This window comes from Aptenodytes patagonicus, chromosome 6 (assembly GCF_965638725.1).
Source record: "Aptenodytes patagonicus chromosome 6, bAptPat1.pri.cur, whole genome shotgun sequence".
NCBI lineage: Eukaryota > Metazoa > Chordata > Aves > Sphenisciformes > Spheniscidae > Aptenodytes > Aptenodytes patagonicus.
The window spans coordinates 36,807,617-36,820,523 of NC_134954.1; the positions used below are offsets into that span (position 1 = coordinate 36,807,617).

Consider the following 12,907-nt stretch of genomic DNA (forward strand, 5'->3'; position numbering starts at 1 on the left):
GTACAGCCTGGTACTAATGCGCCTATGATGCTTGCTACATGGATGGATTACTCCCTCTTTTTGCTGATTTATTTTCAATCTTTCCTTAGATTACCTAAACCCAGTGGAAGAGAACCCATTTGTTTCCCGACGAAAGAATGGAGATCTCCAAGCTGTGGACAACCCAGAATATCACAACGCTCCGAACGGGCAGCCCAAAGCAGAGGATGAGTACGTGAACGAGCCATTGTACCTCAACACTTTTGCAAACACCTTGGAAAATGCCGAGTACCTGAAGAACAATTTGCCGGAGAAAGCCAAGAAGGCCTTTGACAACCCAGACTACTGGAATCACAGCCTGCCCCCACGAAGCACCCTCCAGCACCCGGACTACCTGCAAGAGTACAGCACAAAATACTTTTACAAACAGAATGGACGGATCCGGCCCATTGTGGCAGAGAATCCTGAATACCTCTCCGAGTTCTCCCTGAAGCCTGGCACTGTGCTGCCCCCGCCGCCCTACAGACACCGGAATACAGTGGTGTAGTGACCGCGGTCTTACTGAAGTGGAAAGGCAACCCCTTCTAGCTGCCTCACTCTTTGTCTCTCGTTCTCCTTTTCTCTCTCTCCCCTCTCTCCCTCCCTTTCTTTCTCCCATGAGCTTCCTCTTCTTGCCAGTTCACTCATTTTTGATATTTCCAAGTGAAAGAATGTCTTGGAGTCATTTGCAGATTGGGTTGGGAATCTGGAAGGAAGGAAGGAAAGAGACTGAAAGAAGGCATGTACAACCTGGTGTTTATCACTTTCCACAGATCCGAAGGGTCGGACAGTCAGAGAAGCCAGACAGTACCAGTAAAGGCCAGTGGCAGTGTTGCCTGCTGTTGAGCTAGTTCTCAGTGATTCAACCCAGACACTGTAGGGAAGCCACAGAGAGGCTGTTTCTTTCAGCAGGAACTGATGAGAGTCTGTACAGCATTCCTGGAAATCTCAATGCAGTTTCCATTAGGGGGAAAAATGGACAATTTTTATATCATGTGATAGCATAGTAATTGAGATTGAGAACCCAATTTCTTAGAGAAAGAAACACTTTCTATCCCAGCAACTGAAAATGGCTAACCTGGCTTTTCATAATCATTCAGATCTTCATCATGATTTTGTGCCAATTCCTAACCACAGAGACTCCAGCTCAGAACTGGTACATGACATGGCCATTTTTGTATATGTGCCAACATGACAAACACTTTAAACACAAAAACCCCTTCAGAAGACAGTAACAAAACCACACCTCCAACATGTTCTTTTTGAAGCTAAAAGGCCAAGAAACCAAGATTTGTATGCAAAAAGCTTTGCTTTCCTGTTTTATACCGGCTGACTATAGATACATAAAAAGACCCAAACAAATTCTTCCCTCTTTTCCTTCTTCGTCATCGTGAAGGGAGTTGGGGATGCTGTCAGGCAACACTGAGGACAAGATGGAGAACTGGAGAGTTTGATATGGGTCATGAAGTCTGCTGGTGTTCTGTGGGGTGGCGGTGGGAAGGGTCCTTTAAACTGGAAGACAGACACTGGACTGGAGAAAACGCACATAGCGGTTCACTGGACAGTTAGTTTGCACTTAAGCTCCGATTTTATTTGAACTGTTTTCTGGATTTTGAATGAAGCAATATGGAAGTGACCAGCGAAATGCAAAATAATAATTTTAAATTAAAAAAAAAAGAATTATATGTAAAGGATGACTGTGGAAATGCCAAAATGAAGCAAATCAAGTCTTTGGAACAATATCTACCAGTTCTGAGAGGCAATTGCATTGACTGCTTCAGAGAATACAGTGACAGAGCAACCAGCTCTTACTGCTGCCACGTGAAGGACAGCAGAGCAAGCCCTGAAAGGGATCGGAGGAGACAAATGTCTTGCTCTGGCTTGCAGCACAGTACGGAATACTTTTTTCTAAAAGGAGGATTACTCTGGCACAGAAGACGGTGCATATAAGGTTTGAGAAGTCAAAATGTGCATGACTCGCAGAGCTTTCTGTCAAAAATGTAAATAAGTATGAGTCAGTCTCCTTGCACTTAGTCCTGCTTTCATCAACCTCAATTTTTAGGTAGACACCCCCACCCCACCCCCCGGCCTGCTCCTCTTCAGAGATCTCTTTCAGCCAGAGTTCTGGACGTTTTTAGCAATCTGAGGCAGATGGAGCTGGGAAGGGAGGCGTAAGGGCCAGAGACACTGATGGCTTGCTCCTGACACACCAAGACCCGTGTGTGTAAGAGGATTTGTGTACCTAGTTCCCACCAAAAATCTTAAGGAACTATTAAGTACCTGTGAAGATCTGCCTATGTCTCTATCCATCCAGGCTTTGGAAGGGGAAGAAACAATACCTGATGAATGGCGGTCTTAGGTGATACAACAGTATTTCAGTTTATGCGCTTCAGTACTGTTAAAGTCGAGATCTTTGGAGTGACCTAACCTGGCAACAAAACCAGCAACAACCAGTGGTCTGGAAATGGCATCAAGCTCCTCCAAATTCCTGCCATCTCAACAGCTTGCCACCTTTAATCATAGGGAAGCAGAGGAAGGAGTAAGAAACAAGCAATAGTTACCCAAATCTTGGTGGCTAAGGGTCAGCTTGACAAAGGTATGAAGAGATTTCAAACCTGGGTTGGTTTTTATGCTTGTAGATGGGAAACAAATTGTGTACGATCACTAGGTCAAGACTGGTTCAGCCAACAGCCTGTTTCTGCATCAGGTGTGTTCAGGCCAGCTTGAACCAGCTGCGGGGCAGATATTAAATCTGTAAACCGAGTACGTAGCTGAAGAGTCTGAAAACAGCAAGAACGAGTACAGATCTTTGAAGCTATTAAAAGCTTGGGTCAAGTGGTACCAAGGTAGTGGTAGAACACTATGACCAGCAGACCATTAAAGTGGGATAGATGGTTACAAAAATCATGCATCTGAGAGGCCTTGCCTCTTCCTGGCGCCCTCCCGTAACTCCTCATGATCTTGGCAGGAGACAGAGGCAGGCATTGGGCAGGGGCTGGGGGCGCAGAGGGATGGCATGAGATCCTGGAGGCGCCACTCCAGGGAAGGTTTGCCAGCGGTGGTGCTCACAGGGTGTCGTCTGAAGCACGGGCAAAGGTCTGCCAGGTTTGGAAGCAATTGCCAAGCTGCCTGGGGACAAAGACCGGCACAGGATTGTGGATGTCCTGTTTCAGCGCAGAAGCAGCTCAGGTTACATAGGTAGGTGGAGAAAGGGGTTGATTTGTCCCTGAACAAGTCTTGGAACAGAGTAACTCCTAATGGAGGAAAAATAAAATAAAATCCTGGTACAGCTTACGTGTTTGAATTCAGAGAGGTGCACTCAAACGCTGCTGGGGCAGAAACATGCACAGCTCCAAACCTGGGTGGGATGGTGCTGGCATGCAGCTGCTAACGGAAGGTGAGGCCTGTTTGTTTCTCTGGTAATTAAGTAGTACCGGTGTTGGAAACAAGCCCATTGAATAATCAAAATGTAAATAATTGTGGTTTTTAACAATTTAACATTTTATTTCTTACAAAACTTGAATTATTTATTCATTTTAATTGTTGACTGTGGGTGTGATATAATATATTAAGTAGTATGGAAATGCAGAGGTTCCTTGAAGTGAGGCAGCATGAAGGCCAGAACGGAAGCTACCTTACACTGGGGCTCTGACACGCAGCCAGGCTGAGCCATGCTGAGCCATGCTAGTTGTGTCTTGAATAGCAGAGGGCAAACAAAGGGTTAATGAACACCGTAATTTGTCATGATGGAAAACTCAACAGACTGCAGCTTCACAAATGGGCATTTTTTTTTTTCTGAGCTTCTGGTTTGAGTTGCAATTGCCAAAAATGGCCCTTATGTTTCCTGCTGTGCCAGTAGTTGACCTTTGTTGCAGTGTATGGGCCTGCGTGGTGCTGAGCGTCTGGTTAACCGGTTCCTTTTCCCCAGTAAGAACAGCAGTCTTGTGAACACAGCTTGTAAATGTGCGCGTTTCCTCTGGAAGAGTAGTGCCTCTGAGCTACTTTGGCAGATTTTTGTCTCTTTTCCAAAGAAAGTTTAACCATGGTTAAAAAAGCAAAACTGAGAGCAGAACTGTTTGGCTGCTTTAATCTGACCAGCAGAAATACCTGGCTGGCCCTAACTCGTGTATTTGCCTTGGTGGTTATGGTACAGCTGCTGGCTTGGTGAAAGAAGTCAGGCAAATGTACATGGCAAAATCATGGCAAATATTCAACTGATTATGTTGTGAAAGTTGAGGCTCATGGTTTTTAATGAATAATTACAGGTTTGGGGGAAAAGCAGATATTTCCACATACAAACTGCATTTTGTCAGCACAAAGCAGTAGGTGAGAGCATCAGCACAAGTCTTTTGTCTGGCTGGAATTAATTCTCTAGTTTTACAATGGTATCTGTACACAGCACTGTCAGTTTTTATGGATTTTATAACGCAGTCTCCTATTTGTAAATGTTTTCCTTTCCCTTATCGTAGCCTGCACAATGGAAGAGCAGTGACTAACTTTTCAAGAGCAGATACCCGATTGTGTATCAGCCATTGTCCAAGGCACAAAGCAATGCGCTAAATGAAAGAGAACAGGAGCTTATTTTTTCCTAATCGCTTTCAGTGATACTTGTCTCTTATTATCTACCTGAGGGTTATTTCAAACAGATGTGGATGCTGGATCTGATTGACTTGCTGTAACATAACTGACTGAAACCAACTACTTTTAAGTTTCCTTCTTCAGTTCTTTCCAAATTTTTCTTTTTCTGCAAAATAGCCAGGAGGGATTCCTATGTGGCCATTCGCTCAGATGTAGCAGAGTATTTTCAACTTGCTTTCAAACAGGTCATCTCGCACAGGTAGCAAGCAATGGAAATAAATCCGAGCGAGTATCAGCGGTAGGAGCCACCGTGTGGGTCTGTTTCAGGTACCTTAAGCTCAGCCCAGAAATCCTTTCCTTTGTACACAGACAGGTTGCGTTAACCCTGGTTGTACCACTGATTTGGTAGAAAACACATTTCCTGACTGCAGGAATTGTATGCAATGATCTCATTCCATTTATTTCCTGGATTAATGGGGAAATACCTTTCCCTTCCTGTCCCACAGCTGGTAAGGCCAGAAGCTGTGTGTGAAGGGCGCTTGTGTAGATGTGGTGCTGGGGCAGGGCAGCCTGTACACATGCCACCGATCTGATACCTGTTTGCACTAAAGATTTGAGAGGGAGTTACAGGGGAGCGTTTCCCCCCACCCTCAGCCACCAATCCCAGCCTAGAAGCAAAGAAAATGGCAACTCTGAAAGACCAGCTAGGCCCGACGCTCTGTGGATCAATTCTTTCCATAGCTAGAGATAGAGCTGGGCAGTATGGGTGAAAAGTACTAGCTGTGAGGTAAGTCAGCCTAGAAATGTAGCTTGGGGTTGGGGTTTTTTTTGAGGATGGACCTATGTGGGAAACGGTTATTAAAGAAAAAATTGGGCTTTTTCTGATGGGGTGTCTGTGTAGGTGTCCTGTATCATGGTGGCAGCTAAAGGAATGAAGGGATTATTTGGGCTCCTTTATACCACCCGAGAGACAAGGAGACTTTGGCACAAGTCAGAATTAGCCTGTTGGTCATGTTGTTCCCCAGGATGACCGAAGGCATCCCAGTCAGCCTTGCTTCCCCCGGGAGCCCTGTGCACCCTGGGCGGGCGTCTCTTTATGGAAAGGGTAGCAGCCACTGCAGCACCCATGTGCACGCGCATATGGACGCTTGCACCCTCTGTCTGCTGACCCTTTTAGGGGGAGGGAATGGGAGTAACATAAATGCCCCAGGGACTGACGGCTGGGGCATCGCTTGCTTGTCGGGATGGATTTTTCCCTCACTTTGCACAACTGGCATACTGGGGCTTCCACCCTGATTTCCCTATCACGTTTTGGAATCATTGAGCTCTGGTAGATATTTACCTGCTTTGACGGCTGTTTAGCTTGAGGGTGACTGGGGTAACAGAGGCTTTGGCATGAACCAGAGCCGGGCCTCTGGTTATCAGTCACCTCCTTGGCTCTTAAAGAGCACCTCAAAGGGGACACTATCACCTCAAGCTCCCTTAGGCAAATATTTTTCAAAAGGTGGTGTTACTTGCAGGTACATGAAGACTGTGCACCCGTTCATTTCTAGCTCTGTCACTTGCAGTATTCTCATTCCTGTGGATCTTAGACCTCTGCTGCTGACAAAACAGCTCGTCTGTTGTTATATAAAATCTTGGATTTGGGTTCAAATTTTTTTTTTTTAGAAAGCCAAGGCTGTGCGGGGTGGGGTTGGTTGGCTGTAATATTCACGCTCCATCACAGGCAAGGAGCCGCGGTCATCCACAGGGCAGCCTCTCTGCAGCGTCGCTGTGTTTGCAAGATTCCCTCTCTTTTATTTTCTGGTTCTTGCCAAGCGTTACACAGGTAGAAAAGGTCACTGTTACAATGGGGCTTTCAAATTGGGAATAAATAACAGAAATAAAGCTCGGTGCTTAGAAGCACCACTCTAAAATGTCCAAAAATCACGTCTCCACCTTTGTTTTTATTTTATTTCAGTACAAGGTCATATTCCTGTACCGTTGCATGGATTTGTATGTTGTCATGCTGGTAGGCTCATTGCTCTTGGGGAAGTTATGGACAGGTAAGGCTGTCGTCAGTGGTACTGCAGTGATGGCTGGGATCTGCCTGTAGGTTTGGACGATGCAGAGCACCTTTCAGGGGAAGCTTATGGGTGTTCAGGTCTGACTGATGGTGGTGGGACTCGGTGGGACTTGCTTGAACTGCAGCCAAGCGCGTCTCCTAACCAGAGCCAGACTGAAGAGGTGCTTCCACCCAAGGCATCCTCCAGCTGGGGTCTGTGCCGACAAGCCAGGAAAAGGTGCGAGGGGAAAACCTAAGGACATTATCCCAATGAGGAAACAAGAGGAGTCAGAGCTGCTTTTTTTTCCCTTTTTATTATTTAGTTTTGAGTAAGAGCTTTGTGGTCTTTGGTAGAGAGGGATTTTAAGGGGAGATTTGTAAGGTGTTACGCAGCATGAGTAATTATGTCCCAGTTCTTCTCCCCTCCTCAATAAAAAAGCCATGAAATCGTGCTCCAGACGTGTTGTGGATGAAGGCACCGGGGCAAAGGTGCATCCCGCACAGCACCCTCTCGCTGATGGTTTGGGTGTGACCGGGGCGCACGCGTACATCGAGCCATCGGCTGTTGCTGCCGTGCGCTGGCCGTGAGTGCTGTTTGCCAGCAGTTTGGTCCCCGCAGCGCAACCGTCCCCATGCCCTGCCCAACCTTTGAGCCCTCTTAGGGAGAAAACACTGTATTGTCCATAGCACTCCGAAGACTAAACCCTTTTGGGATAACCACAGTAATAAACTGTGAATGGTATTTTATAAGTAAGTGTAGATATGTATGCCGTTCTTTTGAGGTAAGGTACTATGACATATGTAGCATAAACTGGTACTGCTGTTAAATGGGTCGATTATTAACTGAGCAGCTGTGTAAGGGGTAGCTAACTTTGAATGCACTAAACCACTGTTTCTTTGAAGACAGGGACTGAAGGTAGTTGCTGGGTACGTGTCTTTTTATGGTGGGGTATGTTAAGAGGAAAATGCAGGTCAATGAAAACATAATTTTTTATGGCATTTTAATGTTGGAGATTGGTACATATCGATACATTATTCACTATGGTTTTAACCCTTTTTTTTGCCCAGTTTTTACTATTTCTCCAACATTGTAAGCTGGACTTTCTAAAGAGGTAGCAGCCTCAGTGTAGGGAGGGGAAAAAGCAGTCTCTTTCTGAAAACAGAGATATCCAAAATGTATTTCCTGACCTGGCGGTCTTGAACTGTCGACTTTCTCTTTTCTGATGAGGCTCAAATTCCCAGGCCCGGAGGATGACATTACTGTCCCTTCAAAATCAAGGGCCGAGCCCCATTTGGGAGGTGACGCAGGAATAGCACCGAGCTCCTGCGAGACGCCCCGCTTGCGGTGCGGGGGGCAGCTGCCTCCATGGGCCGCACTCACTGCAGCCAGCCTGTCCCAGAGGAACCAGCCCCGGCGCCTACCAGGAGGTGGGTGGGAGGCAGCGATGGGGAGGGCCTGGGTTTTAGCCAATTCTCCCTGTTCTCAAAGTGCAAAGAGGCAAAACAACAATACTTCCGCCTTATGAAGTACCTTCAGAAGAAGAGAAGCATCAGCACGTTGGGGAAGACACTCATTTCTTGCAAAGGGATGCATTCAGAGTTAGCTGCCTTTCTGAAACAAAAATAAAAAAAATACAAAAACTACTGTATGTTACTTTGAAAATGTGAATAGTATTTTTATAGCTTGTTAAAGACACAGCTAGTTGCATTTGTAAATAAGGATAATGTTGCTTTTATTTTCCTTGTGGACACCATTATTTGGAACATAATTGTCCTTAGGGTTGATTTGTATATAGGTAATTTGCTTGTGATTTAAGCCGCTCCTCCCCTTTTCTTTCTCTCCCTTCCCACCCTCTGGTTTTGGTTAGAAGTACCATTTTTGGCATTCTGTGTGATTCTGTGTTTTAGCACTATCGTGGTGTGTTCAGACTTTCTGCACTTGCTTACACAGTAGGATATGCCAATTGTGTGTGGCGTAATGTTACTTTAACCTTTCGTTTCTCATATTTTAGCTATCGAGGATTATGCACTGTTAAAATACTTACTGACCTGGGTTAATATTAGGTACATATTTTAGCATAATTTCCCTTCTTTTCATGGTTTCTTGTTTTTTCTTTTTTTCCTTCCCTCCCCTTTTGTCTTGTTTGGAGGCTGGGGAGAAACCTGTGGATCTTCTCTTTGTGTGGTTATATTTTCCCCCACCCCGTGTGCAGTCCCGAGTTTCTCCTCATGGCCCTTGGGGTAGAGCTTTATCTGTTTGTTAAGGCAAATGTAGACTGCGACCCACCTTGCATCAACCCACGCTCATCCCAGCTGAACAATTTGAAAACTGTTCTGCCTTTTTGTTACATGAATCTGTCAGAAATATATTTTTAATTTAATATAAATGAAATTCAATAAAATATGAAACAAAGTCTCTGTGTACCTGTGAAATGTCTTGCCAGGGCTTGAGCATTTCCAGCAACGTGGACTCCCTGTGTCCTGGCAGAGTGAGTGGCCTCGGACCCTGCTCGGGGAAGGCCTCGCGCTGGGCACCTCGGCTGCGCCGGGGGGGCCATCCTGACCCAAATCTACCCACTCCTCGGCCCCGCAGTGCCCCTGGGGTTTGCTGGAAGATCATCCTGCCAAAATCCAAAGTCCCCTCCCTTTCTCCCCACACCACCCCTACAGCCGCAGCGCCCCACACCCCCGGGGTGGCCCTGAGCCGGGGCAAGGCCATCGAGCCATTGGGCAGCCCCCTCACTGCAGGCAGGGAACGCCCTTGGGGGACAGCCCACATCAGAGCGTCCCGCTGGCACATGGGTGTCTCTGGTGGGCTCTTGGGGAGAGAGCCCCAGGGAAGTTTGCTCCAGCTGTCCCGCAGCTGGGTGTCACCAGAAGAGTCAGCAAGGGGAGGGCAAAGGCTGAGCAGACCCCAAAGCCGTGGCAGCCTGGGAGCACAGCCTACCCGAACCCCCAGTTCTGGCACCCCAGGACTGCCCTGCTCCCACGGGGCAGCGATGCTCCCACACTAAAGTGCACTGAAGTTAGCTCCTCCAGCAACACCCTTCTCTTCTGAACACCCCCATACCTCTCTGTGTGTGTCGTACCCCCCCAACTTGTTAGTCGCAGGGTTGTGCAATTCTGAGCTTTTATTCTTTCAACAAAAAGGCCCATGAACAGTTTCAGTGCCCTGACTCACTCACCTGGTGACCGGCTGCAGGTCATTAACCCACACTCACCCATGGCAGCCCTGGCCTGAGCCAGGTTATGATTTACAGCTTTGTTGCTGGAGGGGATGTTGGGGTGGGGGCATGGGGGGTGGGATGGGTGTGGCATGTTTATTAAGACACAAAAACTCAATGCCATAAATGAAATTTAAAAAAAAAGAACCAAAGCCCCCAATATGCAGCCATGCATCCTCCAGGTTGCACAAGCGCATGCACTCCCCACGCTTGCGTGCCTTCGCACTAACACCCCCCATCACCACAGCCTGCCCAGCTTTGGCAGACGCACCTTTAAATCCAGTTAGAAAATGTGTAGCTGCTGCTCACAACCCCCATCAAAGGGGCTGAATAAGCCTGTAGGTGCTACCACGCACCCTCAGCCAAATGCCCACCGCTGCCCCATGGCCAGCTTAAATCCCGTGACCCGCACACAGTCCCGCAACCTCAGGACTGACAGGCTCCAGCCTGAGCACGTGGCCCCTTCCCCAGCACGGCATTCACTTCAAAAGCCGCGGTAAAACCCACAGGGTCTGGCACGCACCCTAAATCAAAGTGCTCTCACCACCCCCAAGCTGCCTCTCTGGATAACCGCATTTCCAAGACACCAGAAAGCATTTTAAATTTAGCAAGAAACAGTAAAGGTCATTTGGCTCTTTGAGGCGCATTTTAAAATACTCCAATCTCTCTGGATTGCAACTATTTGTTTCACGAATGACCACAACATTTTATACCCAGTAGCCTGGAAAGGTCATTGCACAGCTATATACAATTCTCCTAACAGCCCTGTGCGGTGCTCGCTTGGCGCCTCGCTGTTAACTTTCCCTCCTAGTTTTAGGTAGCGCTACGAAGGCAGCCGGCCTTCAGCCAGAGCGCGCCGGGAACACAAGCTGTTTGTAACAGCACTGCTTGCTGCAAAGCTGTTAGTTTTACATTATTAAGCATTCATGCTTTACAACTGTACGTACTATAGGCGATAGTTTCCATGGGAGGGGGTGAAGCAGTGGTCATTGGCAAAACCGAGCACCGCTGCAAGCCCACCCTTTCCTGGGAGGGTGATGGGCTGTGCAGGAAGGCATTTGCAGCAGGGCACCTGGCGCCCATCGGCGCTGCGGCGGTGAAGCCCTGTCCACCTCCGCACCACGCAGCCCCTTCTACGGCTGGCCTGCACTCGGGGACACACACACCACAACAGGCTGCAGCTAATTTAATACGGCGCAGAGGAAATGGTGTCTGATGCAAAGGCAGAGACTGACATAAAAACTAGTGACATGATCACAGCAGAACTTCAGCAATGCCTCAGCACAAATAAAATAATTGACATGACAGGGAGGTGTCACTAAATACCCCTCTCCCCCTTCACTCCTTCCCCAGGTGGGTTTTACTTACCTGGCCAAAAAAAAAAAAAAGATTAATCAACCAACTATTTTCCAATGAAACAATATTAATTTAAAGCCCTCTGCCGCTCATTCAGAAAAGCTTGACAAAGGCCGTTGAATTCAGGTGTTAAAGCTGCTACTAAAAGCACAGTTTAGCTTTAGCAAGCAGTTTCATGCTGCACTAATGGCGATGAAGTTCTCTGCAGCTCTGTGTCACTCATGAACCAGATGGGCATGCGCATGTGAAATTATTCAAACCTGAGGACTCATTTCTGAAGAAAGTTGATCTTGCAGTAAAAAAAAAACAAAAAACCAAACACCTACAGGGATGGTAGGGCCTAGCACACCAACACCGGGCTTTACAAACTGGCCCACAACTGCCCAGCATTTGGCTTATTCAGCTTTGCAGGGGTAGAACTGGCCAGCTTGCACCACCAGAAGCGCATTTTGTCACACCGCTACAACCCTGTGCGCTCAGCACAGGAGGAATGGTTTCTGCTCTCGCCAAAAGCAAAATACGTAGGCGCTGCTGGCGCTGTAACACCTCCGTAAAGGCCTGGGACCTTCCGGGCAGGAGGGGCTGTTTTACCAGTTTCAGTAATACTGGATCAGCCCCAAAAGTCCAACAAACCACTTTAAAGCTTGCACTCAGTTTGCAAACCATACTATGATTGTAAAGCTACTAAAGAGGCCCAATGAACATCCCATTTAAAACAACCCCCCCCTCACGCATTAAAGACTGTATCAAGTAAAAACCATCAGCAGATAAAAATCAGCTCAGCGCCACTGATGCGGCTGTGGCTATTGCTAAGGCGCAGTAGCTCAGTGTTTCCTATATCAGTTCTCAAACTGGGCCAGCAAATATTTTGGAAATTGTTGCCAGAAGCTAGAAAAAGTCAAATCAGAAAGGTAAAGCCCAGCAAATGATCTTCCCTTTGGCTCCTTTAATCTGCCTACAATACATTGCTCAACTTAATTTCCCTGCCAGGATTACAAAGTGCTCATCACACTGGCAGGTACAGGCTGTGCAAAGCATTCACACCAACTGCGCGAGGAGCTCAGCCCAGAAACACGGCAGCGCTCAAGCTTTTGACCGTCATCAGACGAGCTTGTGTGGGGATGGGTGAAAAAAAGCGACCGGACACGTGCAGTTGTAAGAGAGAGCTGGGACCAGCGCTGCGAGCGGGAGTGGATGGGGATCTTACCTGAAAAGGTGGAGTTGTTGCCTGAGCCCTTCGTATTGGCAAGTCCTCTCACTGCACAGGAAGGCCGAGCCTGAAACACATCATCCCGAGACATTTTAAGACCGCTTCACTAAATGTCTGCCAGCTGAAAAGCTGGGAGCATTTTGGCTTAAGTCAACTGAAACATTTGCTTGATTCTTTTGAAATTTTGGTGTGGGGGGTGTAGGGGTAGGGTTGTTTTTTTTTAATTTGGTTTGTGTTTGGGGTTTTTTGGGGGGTGGGTTTATGTTGTTGGGTTTTTTTTAAGCTCCCTACACAGATCCCCCAGGCAGGTTCCTGGGGACACTCTGGAGTGTTGGTGCAGCCCTGCTCCCTCCCACCTGCCCCGAGGGGGCAATCTGTTCTCCTGCAGTCATGGCTTATTCCTTCCCAAGGCAAAACTGATTTTGAAGGTTGGCCAGCAAGGAGGCAAAAATATCAATCAGCTCAGGCCTTCGTTCC

General features: G+C 47.4%; 1 protein-coding gene across 1 annotated transcript in view; it reads left to right on the forward strand.

Annotated features, from left to right (window-relative positions):
* The window catches only part of ERBB4 (erb-b2 receptor tyrosine kinase 4), a 665,446-nt gene extending 656,392 nt beyond the window's left edge, over window positions 1-9,054 (forward strand). The window contains exon 27 of the mRNA XM_076342111.1: window positions 90-9,054. Coding sequence (XP_076198226.1) covers window positions 90-526 — 437 coding nt within the window. The 3' untranslated portion in view covers window positions 527-9,054. The remainder of the gene's footprint in view (window positions 1-89) is intronic.
* Window positions 9,055-12,907: the final 3,853 nt, after the last annotated feature.